Source organism: Penicillium manginii (assembly GCF_028828005.1).
Source record: "Penicillium manginii strain IBT 31320 chromosome Unknown utg000004l:1.0-7231830.0:1.0-7236170.0, whole genome shotgun sequence".
Taxonomy (NCBI): domain Eukaryota; kingdom Fungi; phylum Ascomycota; class Eurotiomycetes; order Eurotiales; family Aspergillaceae; genus Penicillium; species Penicillium manginii.
The window spans coordinates 6,917,423-6,933,246 of record NW_026643105.1 but is presented as its reverse complement, the minus strand read 5'-3'; the positions used below and the strand labels follow the sequence as shown (position 1 = coordinate 6,933,246).

The window sequence follows — 15,824 nt, the reverse complement described above, 5'->3', positions numbered from 1 at the left end:
ATAACGTCGTGAGAGAAATGGCAATAAGCGTCAAGACCGAGAGCGTACTATAGCGAGAAGATGAGTCCACACTAGTACGAATCGACTGGCATGGCGTTGCTTGCCGAATGAGGAGAGGTCTGCGGGACCAAGAACCTTATAATGTCAAGTGACGGACACGCCGTACTGCGAGTGTATAAATGGAATACATGTATATTGCAGTAGTAAATGAATTCTCGTATCAGAGGGTCTTTGAATTGTATTGCTCATATCAGTGGGACTTATCATGTAGCCATTGATACACAACCGAAAAGTCCTTGCCTCGATGCACAGCTTCAACGGCGTTATAAACTTCCCGTGCTTGACCACCCAAAGCCAATGGAGTTCCCGATTCCTCGGCGGCCGAGAGTGCCAATCGTAAGTCCTTATTCATTAGGCTGACTCCGAATCCCCCCCGTGTAGCCCCGTGAGGCCGGTGCCGTATCCACGACTCCGGGTACGGGGTTATTCACCTCGGAGGGCCAGCAACGGCCAGTAGAAGAATTGATCATCTCTGCAAGTGCCTTAGGGTCCAGTCCCCATCGAATTCCCAGATTCATGGCTTCCGCTGTGGCAATGTTATTGATGGCTAACATATAGTTATTGGCGAGTTTGCCAGATACTCCAGACCCGGGTTCACCAAGGTGCCATGCCTTCTTTCCCATCAGAGCGAGAACGCCACGAACACGCTGAAGGAACTCTTCATTCTCCGCAGAGGCACCGAACATGAAGGACAATGTGCCTGCTTTGGCACCAACTACACCTCCAGAAACCGGGGCATCGACAAAGCGGCCAGTCTGGGTCGTGTGGATTGCTTTGGCGATTCCTTTCGAGGTGACAGGATCAATGGTTGATGTATCGATGAAAAGACGCTCCTGCTCAAGAGCCGGAAGATTTCCGGGTCTCATGATGGAATTGTACACTTCTGTGACATGCTGAGATTCGGGGGAGACTTGTGATCATCACAGTCTATCGAATACAACATTTGGTTAGCTCTATCCAGCCCACATTGACTCAGATTTAACAAAGACAGACAGATACTCACCGACTTCTCCGCAACTTCACGCGCATTTTCAGCAACCTCCACCTGCCCTACCTCCGCACCGGCTCCACTACTCCTCGCGATCTCCTGCGACTCCTCGACAAACCGAGTCATGGCATCCTTGTTCACATCGCGAATGATGAGTGTATCAGAAGCAGGAATCTTGGCACGCAGGTTTTTGGCCATGTTATAGCCTACAAGATGTCAATACCGGCATCATATCATGGAACACGGGCATGATCCCTTGCCCCCCCACCCCTATGTAGCCGCAAACATACCCATCTGGCCCAATCCCACGAATCCCCATGTTGCGTCACGGTGCAATGTCGTCGAGAATGCTCGGACCGAGCTTACCGAGCTTGAAGGCGGCCAGCGTCGGAGGTTGCGAGCCGTCCGAGGCACTGCGTACGCGGAGCGGATATTCATTGCTTGAATCGGTACGCTTGGAAGGGATACGTGCACGATGTTTTGAGAGAGGCGAAAGATATCTTGCTCGGCAGACAAGGGGAAGCGCAGGTTCAAATACTCGGCCCACTAATGGCCGTCGCTTTCCGAGGTCGAGTGGACCTATGTTCTCCATTGGGTACTGATGGGATGTCGTCCCCCTTGATGCGGGGAAGTGGGGAAATAAGTCACGTGTATACTTCGGAACGAATCAGATTATTATCACTTGTCACCGATTGGCTGGGTGTGGGTATGAAGTTGGCGCCTGAGCCGGATGGCGGACACTCCAGGATTATCTATATTGCCGCATACCCAGCTACCCGCCACCCGCACCCGCAGACCCGCAGGCTCCAAGGTTCCTTCCTTCTTCTTTTCTTCTTCTCCTCCAATCTAATCACTTTTGTTGTTTGCTACTACATCTTGATCTTTGTATCTTGATCTGCAAGTGCCGGAGCTCCTTACATTGTCATTGGATTCGTACTCTCAAAACCCTAAGTGTTCAACATGCCATGCCCTGATATGCACTGTCCTGGTGAGCCATGAGAGACCATGCAAGCCTGTATGTGCACAAGCACGGCTGTTTTCGTTCAAGTTGAGGGTTGTGATGGAGCATACCCAACTCTCACCGCCCACATCGCAAGCATATTCCTTACAATGCCTACAGCCAAGACTGGCCCAAAATTGTCAAACTTTGAAATACCTGCCTTCTGTAAAGGCGTCAATAACACTGGCAGTATTCACAATCGACTGTATCAACAATTGAACCTCCCTTGTACCTACACTGAATTTGGTCGCACAGTTCAACAGCTTACAAGCTACACTTGCACTAGCAATTACTCTAGCCATTACCATTTCACCAAGCCAGCCATGGCGGCACCGGTGATGGTAATACTCAAGGCAATAGCATAGATATTGGTGCTCTGGATGATGATGATTGAAGTGCCGGGAAGCTGCTTCTTTGTGGAGGGGGATGATTTGACAAACCAGATGGTTGTTGCTATTTTTGCGCGGGTGCCTTAGCCGGATGGTGTCCACTGCGGCTCCATCTGTACTTGGTTCCTCCTCCTTTTTTCTTCTTCGTCTTCTTTTTCATTATCTTAGACCACACGTTGCCTGATCTTCGTATCTTGATCTGCAATTGCCTCAGCTCCTCACCACAATGCTGGTAACACAATTGCGAGGCAGTTATCTCTGGCTTCCTCCCTCGCCTCCATCTTCTCCTCTCCATAGCACATTACCATACATTCATATGCTTCATTCCTTTCCTCCGACTCGGAGTAGATCATTAGTCCTTTCCAAAGCTCCTAAGTGTCGTAATCTCCACTTGGGCATTATCTACTTTTTTCTGCTCTCCCTCTTTTTTTTTTGTGATGGGAGGCGCATCGCCGCCACGCGTGAATCTCTCAATTCTGGCAACCACGCCCACTCTTATATTAGCCTCCAGGGCTTCTATCCACGCAAAACCTTCAAGTTGGAACGTCCTCAATCGCTATCTCGGCACTTTCAACCTCCAGGGCTCTTATTCTCTCTCCTGATCACCGTCACTGTCACTTAGTACCCCTGCCATCGCCGAATACCCCTACTGCCACTATCGCCATGTCCGGTTTCAACGAGCCTAAGCTCAGTGAGCTTCCAAGGTTGTTCCCACACTCACTGGCGCTCAAAACTAATATACCCGGACGAACTCGCTTCGCTGGGGTTTCGATTCATGTGATGAATAGCTTTTGAAGCTTCTTATCGGCACATATAAGTGTTATCTCAATCCTGCCAACGCTGCACAAAGGTGGTAAAAAATAGGAAGCTACTCGTACCGATACCATTAGCGGCTAGGATACCTAATATCTTCTACCTAGGTACTATATCTAAGCCTGGGCTTGATGCCATTTAGCCCTCGAGGCAGCTCATGACCGTATCGCGCGGTCCTTCATCTGCCTCTCTCTCTCAACGCTTGATCAGCGTCCTTCACCTGGGCATGGTATCTACATACCTCTTTCCGACACCCATGCAACAACGGTACCTGGGCGACATAGCCACAAATGAGGAATCAGTCCCGGATACTGAGTCTAATAGCAATAGCCTAAGTGGGAACTCAGTCTATGTCGCAGGTACTAAGCCAACTTGCCTAGTCAACCACACCATGTTTTTCAGGACTTAAGAGGCCCTCGCCCGGCAGAATCCCACCATCCCTCGTGTCTTCCCGGCCATGTAGACCAATCCATCCTGCGACTATCCCAAGCTACAGGAATCGTCCGAAATTGAGCTTCTCCTTGAACCTCCACAGTCTCCAAGGATACCTGCTATTGCCTCCAATGGGCGCGACACCTTGATAAAATGGTATCTACGAAATTCCGAAGGCCCAGATTACGGGTACTGGTCCTCTATTGGGACGGTCGTGGTGTAAGGCTCCAAAATATTCGAAATCAAATGGCCACAGCTGACAAAGTTGTCGAACACCGGGTTATCAAGTTTTGGTAACATGGTAGATCATCATGATTTGTTCATCTACCTAGGTATGCGGTGGCAAAAGAGAGGAGGCATAGCTAGTTTCCAGCCGAAGGTAGGCGCACCGACTCCAGACTTTTGTATCCAGACAGGAGGGTCGACCCATACTGATATTTGTTCGTGATAGCGGGCTGACGGCCCCGGGGGAAGTTGAAATTGAAATTAGGGCATGTAATAGTTAGTACCACGAACCAGAATTAGCACTAGATTCCAAGTTAGCACGGCCTCGGCCGATTCCTTCCCGCCCGTCGGCAAGTTCAAAACTTGAATTCTAGTACCATCGTCCCGACCATATTGCCGCTATGATGTTATATCCCGAGGTCTTTGATCTTTTGATCAACTTCTGCAGTTTTGAATCTAATTTTTTCAAAAATCTGTGGATCCATGAACTTGGATATCTAGGTATATTTGGGCTCTTTCTTCTATGATCCTGGAATTCTTTAACTTCAGACTTCTAAGATTATCTTTTATTACTAATTCAAGTTACTAACTTAGATCTCTAGATTTTGCTCTGATATAAGCGTTGTTTTGAACTTGGTAAGTGGACCGCGACGTGTTCTGAATACCCTCAATTTCTTTTGCTAATTTGGAGTAGTAGTAGTAGTAGTAGTAGTAGTAGTAGTAGTAGTAATAGTCACTAGAATATAGTATTTTCAAAAATACAGTCGTCCCGACCATATTTTTGCTGTATTCTAAACTATAAGACGGGCGGGAAGGTTCCGACTCGGGAAGAGCCCTTGAATCTGCCGCTGATATCGAGTATCATGCAACTCTCTCCCCCTCCCTCGGACGCTGACGGCGGACAAGGCAAACTGGTCACCGGCGGACCCGGTATGTCTACTTGGATGAATCGACAGAAAAGGCTCCCGGGACGCCCCGGATCTTAGCGACGTGCTACCAGATGGAACAACCTTACTGTCCGAAAGACGATGGAGAAGATGATGATGTCCTATTCTTCTCCTGGGTAATAAGATATCGTCCGACACGTGATTCGTGTCGGACGGCTAAGGCTAAACTAGGGACTAGGACTAGGGACATGACCGTGACAAATATCAACTATGGGCGTCCCTTCGCCTGTGAATAGTAGCCTTTCAAATCACTTTTTTTATTAATATTGGATTATAACTGTCTACCTGGGTGGGTAGGTAGCCATTGCCAAAATACCCGTTCTCCTAGTAGATACCTAGGTAGGATGTTCGCCTGGGCACTAGTCACACTAGGCTACTCCACGTACAATAATACTAGTAGGTATGATAGTATATCAATAGAACTTGAACCCTGGAGATCTCAAATCAATCGGTGTAGATCCTGTGCATTCATTCTATAATGACTAAAGTTCAACGCCCCAGGCGACGCTCACTCACGGCAATCAGGATAACCAACCACTTTGGCTACAGCTGCTTCTACCTAGCGCTATGATGTATACAAACCCCGAGATATGCACCCACAGAAAACACAGCGGAAATATCAAACAAAGGCAAGGGTATGAGATTCGAATCCGAACGAACGCCCGAGAAATGCCCCAGGCTCAAAATAGCAAAGAGGGAATGAACAAGATGAGAAGAGACGGCAAGATGGCATGCTCTATGGTATTTCGGATTCCAGTCCATGGCTGGATTTTTATCTCGGTGAGGTGGGGTGACTGGTGGGTCCGGCAAGGTACTCCTCGGGTACCTTCGGTACACGGGGGGAACTGGCTGTTTGCACCATAGCCCGGTGTTGGGCGCGGAGTATGTCTCGCTGTCGCTGCTTCTCTTGAGAGTTGGCCGTACCACCGGTCAAGCGACGCATACCACTGCGTATCATAGACTCCAAAGAGTGGGGGCCGTCAGTTGCGCTGCGGACCATGGGTGCGACAGCTGCTCGGGATTTTCCAACGGGGTGTTCATCGAAGTCCGAATGGGTTTCTTCGATATCGTCATCGGAGAAGAATGCAGAGTCGCCATGACTGACTAATGGTGATTCGTGGATTGCAGGTGGCTGTGTGTGAACGAACAGATTATTGGCGGGCGATGTGACGGACCGGACATGTGATACTGGCCTCAAGGTCTGATTGGACATTTGAGAATTCATCGCAACAGGAGACGGCATGCCCGGGCTATCGAATCGGAAATTGGCCGGTCGTGACTCTGCGAGACCATTGTGGAATGATGAAGTTGAGCCTGTTCGGGCGAGAGACTTCCGCAAGATGGGTGCCGTCTGCTGGTCATAGAGATGCGCATTGGTGTCCACATAGCTCCCGGTGAACCCTCGAAGCATCGGTGGGGCCACCAAATTGAAGGTTGGCATACTGCTCTCATCGAAGAAGTCGTCCAAGCTGTCCAGCTTCTGGACAATATTGCCCATGTTGTCATCTGTCTGGGTCTCAATAGACTTCATGGTGTCGGCTCTTGTGGGGAAGAATGATTCATTGAATTCATCTGCTCGGAACTCCACGTCGGGCGTCATGGCATCTTGTGGGTTCATTTCATCGGCTTCGGCACATGTGTAGAATACAGCATGAACGTTGTTCCGAGTCATTATGGACTGAGTGGCGGGCATAGGGACGGACCAACCCGAGGGCTCTGGAATGCCGTACAAACTTTGAATCCGCTCGTACTCCTTGCGAATAGCACGAGATGAAGTAGCAGATGCCATACTCATACGCAGATGATGACGTTCCATTGGGTTACCAGCAACTGTCATGATGTGATCAAGCACCTCCAAGGCCTGAGGACAGAGGGTAGTCTGCAGAAGTCGCAGCAACGGCGAGATGAGATCTGGTCCATGACAAGTAACTTCGTTGCGGCGCATGTCCACTTCGGGGATCAAGACACAGAGGATTTTCATAGTCTTGATTCTAAACCAGTCCGTGGTGTTGGTGAGAAGTCCCATCAAGAAGATGAGACACTGGAAATCAAGATGAGGGAAATAGTACGACTTGATCTCTGTAATAATGTGATCCAAGAAAACACCTTCAGTCTTATACTGCTGGTTTGCGAAGCCAAATAAAGATGCTGCGAGGCGTGGGCATCCCTCGTTTTCTGCCACACGTGCGAGCAAGCTAGCGTGTTGGATTGGCTTCTGGTCGGTGAAGCCTTCTTCAAAGCTTTGGAGGAAATGCGGCAGGTTGGCCAAAATGGTAAACAAGTGTCGAGTCCCATCTCCAATGAGGCCGTTATTGGGAAGACTGCTCAGACGATGAAGCAAATCCAGTGTGCGTTTCAACGATTCAGATGATTTCAGACCCTTGAACACGAGGTCCTGGAGTCCATCAAACCCACCCTCCCACTTCGGTGGCTGGCCTTCAATGAGCGCAGCCTCCACAGCCGGATCGCTAAGATCAACTCGATCGAGGAATTTTTCCAGCATGCCAAGGCTCTCCATGAACTCGCTCTCGTGAATTGTGTTCAAACAAGCGCATGTAGTCCAAAATAGTTGGGGGTAATGTAACAAGTCTGCCGGTGCCAACGAACTAATAATGATCTTTAATGTCGTGAGTATTTCCAATGAGAAGGTCTGGTAATCAGTTTCTTCGTCTGCGATGGTGTTCGACAGTCGAGCAAGCATGTCCGCCAGCATCCGTGAGTCCAAAGAGGTCGAAATGCAGCGGAAAATCTGGAAAGAACGGCATGCCAAATGTCTGACAGGGCATGAAGTTGCCCAATTCAATGCTTCCTTGGCCCAGAGATCACCAACTCCCTCGTAGGCAAAGCCGAAGAAATTGATCACGTCGCGAGTCACCGTAGCCATGGCCGAAGGCACTCTGCGATCTTCAGCTTCGTCCTCTTTGCCAGAGTTTTCTTCATATTCCCAAACAACAGCGGAATCGCTGTTGCGAATCGATTCAACAAAGTCCTCGAAGAGCTGCCGAGCACCAGGCGGGGAATCGTCTTCCAATTTGGCTGCGACCAGTTCGTGAATGAGATGAACTAGCATCTCTCTCGCTTGCTCTTGCACAGTAGTAGTATAGTGATCCCAGAGAATGAGAACGACATGGAGCAATTTGACCACATCATCCAAAGCAAGCGTGACCGGCGCTACCATGAGATCAACAAGGAAAATGAGGGCCACCTGTCCAAGAGAAAGACCAGCTTGCTTTTGGCTTCCTATAGGAATCACGGTGCTCAAGTCTGCAACGTAAGGGAGGTTCTTGATATCAGGAGGGGGTGAAGTTGAGTCTTTTCGCTCCTGTACCATATTCTTCGGCACCACCTGCAAAAGGAAGAACTCAACCACTTTTGAGCCTGCTGGAGTTCCAGCCAAAAAGACGACAATCTGCTTAGCGTATTCGACAAAGTTCTGTTCTTTGCGTTCGAGGCAGAGACTGATGATGAAGTCCAGAACCAGCTGGACATTGCCTCCATGCGGGCCTGTGGCCAACGCTTGCCACAATGCTTGAACCTGATTGGGGAGGATAGTGCTGCAGCGAATAGTGATTTCAAAAAGATTGGCAAGAAGCATGTAAGATCGGGCAGTTGGGCCGCCGTTTGGATCAAGCTGCAACTCCATGGTCTGGACCCACGGCAGGATCGCGGCAACCATATTGCGCTGACTATCTGGTCGAAGGGTGCGGAAGTGCAAAGCGAATTCCGAGAATAAAGTAAATGCGAGATCTCCATGCAGAGTGGCTAGCCGCTTAGAAGTCTCGAACTGGGCAAGTTTATACACGGCCGTTGTCTTGTCCGAGATGCTGATATCAAAGTCTTGGATACGGGAGCTCTTCTGCTGTCGCTCCTCAAGCCTACGAAGAAGCTTGGCCGACTTCATGCGAATTTCGCGCTTTTCGTTTCCAAGAGCGACCAAAACGGCACCAAGAATTCTCCAGAACCTTAGCGGATAGTCTGGGTGCTCAATGAGCACCTCAGTCACGACTTCGAAGTAACTCTCCAAAGCTTTAGGTCTCTCAGATACATAGCACATCTCAACCGATCGCTCCATGAGATACGAATGCTCCTTGTTGTGGATTATGAGATTCTTGAGGGCGCGACGACCAATTGAGTGCCACTTGTCGCTCAGGGTACCAAAAATTATATCGATCCAAGATAGCATTCGGGCAACATCGAATTGAAGAACGGATCCACTTTCCGTAGTGATGCTGATGGGGCCTGCACAAAGGGAAGCCATTGCACTCAGTGCTGCGGCCCTGAGATTTTTCTTTTCAATCTCCATGGCAGCGGCAACATTTCGCATTTCGCCACCCTCGTGTGGCTGGGCGACAGCAAACTTCCGCATATGCTCTTCCCGCTCATTGATGTGATTCTGGTTAGGTGAGTACCCACACCAATCTTCCATAAGCGAGAAGGCCGACTTGCGAGACTCAAACGGAATCCACCGTGAAGGGTCCTTCGTACGATTCACGCCTTCGAAAAGCTCCTCCATCAGGCCACAATAGTGGAAACGTAAGCGCTGGAACTCCCAGTCATTCTGGACCTCTGCGTCACTCAGGAAGATACGGATATCCTTAGCATAAGTGATCAGGTTATTAACAATCCAGTCCTCATTGTATACCTCTGGCTCTCGCAAAAAATGTGAGGTCAGCTTGTACACATGCGTGACTTCGGTGCGCAAGCGATCTGTCTTTCGGTCACGGCGAGGGCTACTCGGTGTGCGGTGGTGAATGCCAATTCGGAGCTTGGCCTCTTCGTTGCACGTAGTCACGGCATACTGCAGAGACTCTAACAAGGTCCGGTAAAGATTCTTGTGAATGGCACCGAGTGCTATAACTATAGCGTTGCGGATGGAATCCCGCTCTGCAGAGAGAAGAGGAATGACGAAGGCGAAAAGACTGCGGGCAGAACTTATCTTATCCGAAGATGATGCTCCCTTCGAGGCCTTCCGTGTGTGCTGAGCGTTTGCTAGCTGGCTTTGAGACTGGGCACCAACACTGGTCACAGTAGTACATGCCATGACCAGGTACAGTTTCCATTGCTCGACCAGGATCTCTGCTGTCATATTGCTTCGCCCCAGCGGCCGACTTTGGTAGACATCCACGGGCGAGTATTGGGGTGGCCTTGACCGTTCAGCCAGTGATGATATCATCTTGTGCATCTGAACAAGACGTGCGCAAACAATCTCTCTGCCCAATGTGACAGCGAATGGACACGTCTCGAAGCTGACCCGAATGATGTTCGGGAACACTTTAGCCCACAGTGTGGAGTCGTAGGACACTTCACTGCTACAAAGCTCGATAAGGGTGTTCTGTGATGCGCTTCTTCGTTTCCCTTTTTGAATGCGGCTTCTCTCTGCCACTGTCAACTGCTCGTCATTTACATCCAAGATTTGCTGGGAATCAGCCTCCAATATTCTGATGATTCTCGTGTTTTCTTTGCCCAGAGCACTATCGAATTCAGTGATGAGGCGTAAAACATTAATGGCAAATGCCCGAACTCTTCGAGATTGCGAGCACAAGAAGAAAAGACCATGTGACTCAATCTCTTCCACATGTGCAAGAACACTCGAAAGGTCGAGATGAAGCGCTCGGCTTCCAGATACGGACTTTTCAAGCTGGTCTGATGCGGCTTCTTTGGTCTTTTGCTTGATCTCATCAATCCAGATACTCAAAAGCTCAACATAAAGTCGGAGTGTTGACTCAATATGCCCAGGGCCAAGCATCCCCTCGTCGGACATGGTGGAATAACGTGCATCAAAATTAAAAATAAACCTCGCGAAGCCAATGGTAACTTGCTGCGCATGAGATTGCCGGGCAATCGATTTCAACGACTCCGCTGATGACTTTGCAATATTTGATTGAACATGTGCAGTCCCTGTGCATAACAGATTGATCAATGAGTTAAATGGAATATGGTCAGAAAGGCAACGAGGTAAAGCCTGGACTGCAACGTGCAGAAGGTCATAGAAGCCTTGCTTTTGATCGAGTGCGTTCACGTGGTCATCGCGACGTCCGAATCCGAATGCTTCGGTCAGTGGAGTTTTGGGTGTAGTGCCACCAAACTTCTCATCTAACACTGCCTGACCCCCAAAGGTATTGTCACAGAGAATGGTAATCCTGCCGAGCACTTCACAGAAACGCAGGTAGTACTCCTTTACGTTCGCGCTCAGCCTTGATATGTTGACAGGACTCCATGTTGAGTCAGGCTTTTGAGCTGATGGGCCCACCTTGGGCTCTACCAGCAATTGTGGGCGATGGAAGTAGATGGGGGTAGAAGAATCCAGGAATGGATTTGGGAGAGATCCAGTGGGGAAAGGAGGGCAGAGCTGATCGCTGGTTTCAAGATCTGACATGGTCGCCAGGAAAGAGCGGATACCGATGACCATCTTCTCTGGCTCCATCTGTTCAATCTTGACTTCTCTGGAAGACAAGAAAAGGTCACTGTTGATCAAAGGAAATATAATGGTTCTAAAGCAGACATCTGGATGCTTGAAACCGATCATTCGGATCAATTGAATCAAAGGATCCGCAAAGGCGGGTTCTGCGCTAAGATAGGTCCGGCGTCCAGTAGGCAAGGCAATCTTGGTCACTTCCTCTAGCTTGCGAAGGGTGACCGTTGGGGAATCGGAATAGCGGAAGAAGTAGGTCCAAACGAGACGGCAAATTGCCTGAAGGGCTGGAGCTCGAGTAGGGCGATCTTTCAACCGCGGGGGCAGACTCGTTACCATCGAAAGCCACTGTGCGGAAAAAGTCTCCTTGCTCGATATACATAGCAAGAGAACGTTCAAAGAGTATGAGGAAGCCCAGTGACGAGGCTTGGTAAGAAGTTGCGCCAGCCGCGGCTGGACCAAATCCAGAAACTCCTTCCACCGGGGAATGGAGAGGTCAACTGTCGGATTCGCAGCCACAGGAAGCAAGAGTTTCTCGATCACGTAGCAATAGGCTTGTTTGATCCTTTGTCCATGGGCGTTGACAAATAAACGTGCTAAGGATCGCATAAAGTCGCACGACTTGCTCCAGTTATCAGGATTCATCGGGAGGCGCAGATACCTCATACCCAGGATCAGCAGTTCCGCTTTCGCATCACCGTCTCGTGTTGGGCCACGGGCTGCTTCATCTTTTTGGAGCTTTTCGAGCTCGGTCAAAAAGCGGTTGGCCACACTAGTAAAGCTTGCTTCGCTCATTATTCCTAGCAATTGGCCATATATCCTCCAGTTGGCCATGCGGAGAGGGGAAGCTGAGATTTGCTCCGGGTCAACAGTCTTTATTTGGCCAAAAACAATATCTTCGAGACGGTCTGCCATGTCGAGTGTAATTGATGCCAGACTACTCTGGTTGAAAATTTCGATCAGGACTCTGCATACCAGATAGACTGAAACTGTTGCTCGACGTTCAACCAAAGCGACGTCGTCATGGCGAGGGATGAATGGCGTTTGCGGAGAACGGTCTGCCGGCGCACCTGGGTCTATGGCTGGTTGTGTGGGTTCCGTGTTGCGACGCATAAGCACTCCATTCTCTGTGACAATTGGCTTGGGCTGGGTCCGGTTAGCGAATACATTTCTGCTTGTCAGTAGATTTCACATACCGGCTCATTCGTCATCTGCCTCGCAGTGATTGCAGCGTCGCCCTTGGCCTTTCTCCAAAGCATGATAGTATCAATCAGTGGTTTTGGCTTCTGGCGCGCAATGTGGCCCAGTGCTGATATCAATTGATCGAAATCCGCGTCGGCACCTGGTCCGCAAACTTCCTCCACGGGGGCTTCCGATTCCCCTAATTTTAGGATTGCCTGGTTGATCTTACTGTCTGCCTGGCCAACAAACTATTGGACGAATTGCCGGTCAGTATGGGCTTTGTCTAATTTCAGCGGGTAGCGTCTATGGGACTCTCTCCCTCTCTATCTTACCGAATTAAATAGATGATGAAGCGCATATTCTCCCACAGTTTTCGAATCGGAATGATGCTTTGAATGTGAGCGGCTGTGGGACCGATCCCGTCTCGATACCCCTCCAGAATTCATTCTCTTGTGTACCACGCTCACGGGGCTACCATTCATCACGTCGTCTATATCGTTGTCCTGAATTGTGCTTAGGGGTACCGGATGGGCATGGCTTGTAGGGGCACCCGCTGGACTTGGGAAGTTGGGATGCGCATCGAGCTGGTCAAGCTTCGTTGGACCAGGTTCATCGAAAGAGGAGCCACGGCCGAGAGAGGCGATCAGCTCGGGGCTGAGGGGGACTAGCGGATGCAGTCGAGCCAGCCATGCTGGGGTTGCGCGAGTGTTGCATACCATGGACGATGGAGGTCTGTCGGTGATGGCCGTACGAGTTCGACGGTCGTCTTTCCAATCCCACGTCATATCCTGCAGGGCGACCGGTCGAGACATCGGGACTCTTGGAGCCAGAATGACCGCGACGAGCTTGGATTGTGGGCGCTAATGTGGAGGGATCGGCCGGTCTACCCCGAACGGCAGACGACTCACGGCTGTGCATCGGAGTCGATTGCGCTGTTCTGGTAGCTCGCCACTCCGCTGGGGAGGCGAGATTGTGTTGCGAGGCGGCTTTGAGGTCGTCGGGAATGAAGGGCAGCGTCGATTGCTGGCCGAGGCCAGAGCCTTTGGCCGGATGAGAAGTCACTGTGAGGATCGACGAGTCAGGCGAGATTCCCGAGGGATATAATGTGAATGTGATAGGAGGACCGCAAGGAGGCCCAACGAACTTACTGCTTGCGCTAAGTCAAGAACCTCTCATTGCTCGAATCTCAGACAGCCGGATAAAAGTCAGCAGAACGCAGTAAACATGACATATCGGCTTAATCCATTATATGATACTCGGCGGATTTAGGGGGGTGTGGAAGCCTGAGGTGGTTCTGGGGGAGAGAGAGGGAGCTTTGGGATGTTGATTCGGGCGCACGGGGACCGCTTTTTCTCCTTGCCGTGGACGCGAACTGGCGAATGGTCTAGAGTACTTCTACGTCGCTTCTGGGGCTTCTAGTGGATTTTATTCTTATTTCAAGTTTACTGCAGATGGTTCCTAGGTAATAAGTTCCGGTTTTCGTCCAATGATGGATTTAATATCTCTATTTTATGGCAGCGTGTTTCTGATCAGTGGATGACCAATATATTTTAGTACTAATAGTACTACTAGTAGTCAAAGAGACTATCCCAAAATTCTATGATTAATACCAGAACATACCTAGGTAGCCTCTCCTCATACCTATTCAATCTCATATACTCCGTAATTTATGGGACAATTGTGTCAGCTTGAAGCCCAGCTGTTTGGGTCTCTCCTCCATGTTTCGGATAGCGGGGGATATCATGGTACTACCAAGCACTAAGGTATCAAGTGATCAGGAACTCGAGGGGAAGGGAAAGGAAGGAAAAAGCAGGAGCAGCGATATTCCCTTAGATTCAAGTTGTTCACCAAACCTACCGACGACCTAGAGTTGATCGAGCACTAAAACTAGAACTACGATCGACCTGCAGGACCGTTATGCCCAGCCTTCCATTCTAGTTATCGCTGATCTGATCGCGAGGGGACCACGAGGTCACCAATCACCGGCAATCTACACAAGACGCTCTCCTACACTACGTAAGTTGTCTCCGCTATGTCCCACGTGAGATGAGATGTTAGGATCTGACTGCTTGTGTGTCATATATGGGTCAGCCATCATGAAACACGAGAGCCTCCTTCGCTTGCACATTTCTCAGCTCCGTCCATATCCGAAACTAGGAGTTCGGCTAGTTCCAGCCTCACCAAGACAAGACGGGGGAGATCATATGCAAATCGTGATGCAAGCCGTAGTGGAGGACAATCCCTCTCGCGTGGACATGGCAGAATCGAATATCGCTCCAGCCGACCAGACGGGGGATGTCGGTCAAGTCAGATCGAAGGCGCTAGAATCAGAAACCTGCACATGTGGATGCGGGGGAATGTCAAAGGTAAACCTCAGTGGACAGGAGTGATGTACCATTTGCCATTGCCATTGCCATTTCCATTGGCACATCCGTCACGGCCCGGATGTGTGCCGACAAATACCGTTTTGGAGGGGGAATCTCAAATTGGGCCCTTTTGTGTACAGCCCCGAGAGATGTATACCGTAGACCTATTCTTAAATAGAGATCCAGTGCACGAGGAAGTGAGGATAGCCGCGGAATGCCTCCGCAGTGGTCAATATAGCGGAGGTGAAAACACGGAACGCGGAAGAGGCGGACTGGGGGAAGCATTCGTGGGGATCCGTCCGAGCCGTTAAACCAGGATAAGCACCGGCACTGTCACTGGCACTGTGAACATCACTGGTACAGTACTGGCACTCGCACTGGCACACTGGCGGAGTACCAGGGTCGCCTCCAAGTGGAGAGTTGGCGCATCTCCCGGCGGTCGTGCCGAACAAGTTGAATACCCGAGGAAATGACCCAGCGGCACTCCTCGTCTGTTGGACCATTTAGGTATTCCCACGGAGAAATATTACCTTTGCGGAGTATGTTCACGGGGGATCAGTGTGACCGCCGTGTTTGCCTTCCGAGAGGTTGTGAAAGTAGTGGAAGGCCTAGTACAAATACTTGAGGCTAATCTCCCCGTCAGCCGAAAAGAGATCCGACTTTTTTATACTATACCTACCGGGGATATTTATATAGATACATTTCCCCAGAATTGGAATTTGGGTTGATCTGATTGAACCTTGTCTCTTTATCTTCTCTTTTTACTACTACGACTGGTATTTTACTACTGGTGTACCATTTCAGTGCCTGTTATCACAGCCGTATGCGCCTCGGTAGGTAACGGTCCACTTTTGTCCGACCGAAGCGTGGTCAGACCACTTTGCCTCTTTCCAACTCGAATAGGGGGATCACTTCTTGATTCTTACGACATTCACGACCTTCACGAGTTTCGACTTCGCTCGCGCATTGGGGTTGGTCTTTGGGATTTTCATTTTTCCTTTCCTCCTCTC

At 49.9% G+C, this 15,824-nt stretch overlaps 3 protein-coding genes across 3 annotated transcripts; all 3 read right to left on the bottom strand.

Annotated features, from left to right (window-relative positions):
* Window positions 1-250: 250 nt before the first annotated feature.
* On the bottom strand, window positions 251-1,486 carry N7533_006311 (NAD(P)-dependent oxidoreductase; the record flags this gene model as incomplete). Its single annotated transcript, XM_057102961.1, has 4 exons — window positions 251-469; window positions 492-953; window positions 1,064-1,254; window positions 1,339-1,486. The coding sequence occupies 4 exons, from the start codon at window positions 1,484-1,486 to the stop codon at window positions 251-253; spliced, it is 1,020 nt and encodes a 339-aa protein (XP_056962591.1).
* Window positions 1,487-5,626: 4,140 nt separating this feature from the next.
* On the bottom strand, window positions 5,627-13,507 carry N7533_006310 (putative cell morphogenesis protein (PAG1); the record flags this gene model as incomplete). Its single annotated transcript, XM_057102960.1, has 4 exons — window positions 5,627-12,412; window positions 12,463-12,696; window positions 12,781-13,139; window positions 13,165-13,507. Coding segments are annotated over 4 exons (7,722 nt in total), but the record flags the coding sequence as incomplete, so codon positions are not given.
* A 1,477-nt stretch (window positions 13,508-14,984) lies between these two features.
* On the bottom strand, window positions 14,985-15,317 carry N7533_006309 (uncharacterized protein; the record flags this gene model as incomplete). Its single annotated transcript, XM_057102959.1, has 1 exon — window positions 14,985-15,317. One exon carries the CDS (start codon window positions 15,315-15,317, stop codon window positions 14,985-14,987), a length of 333 nt encoding a protein of 110 aa, XP_056962589.1.
* Window positions 15,318-15,824: the final 507 nt, after the last annotated feature.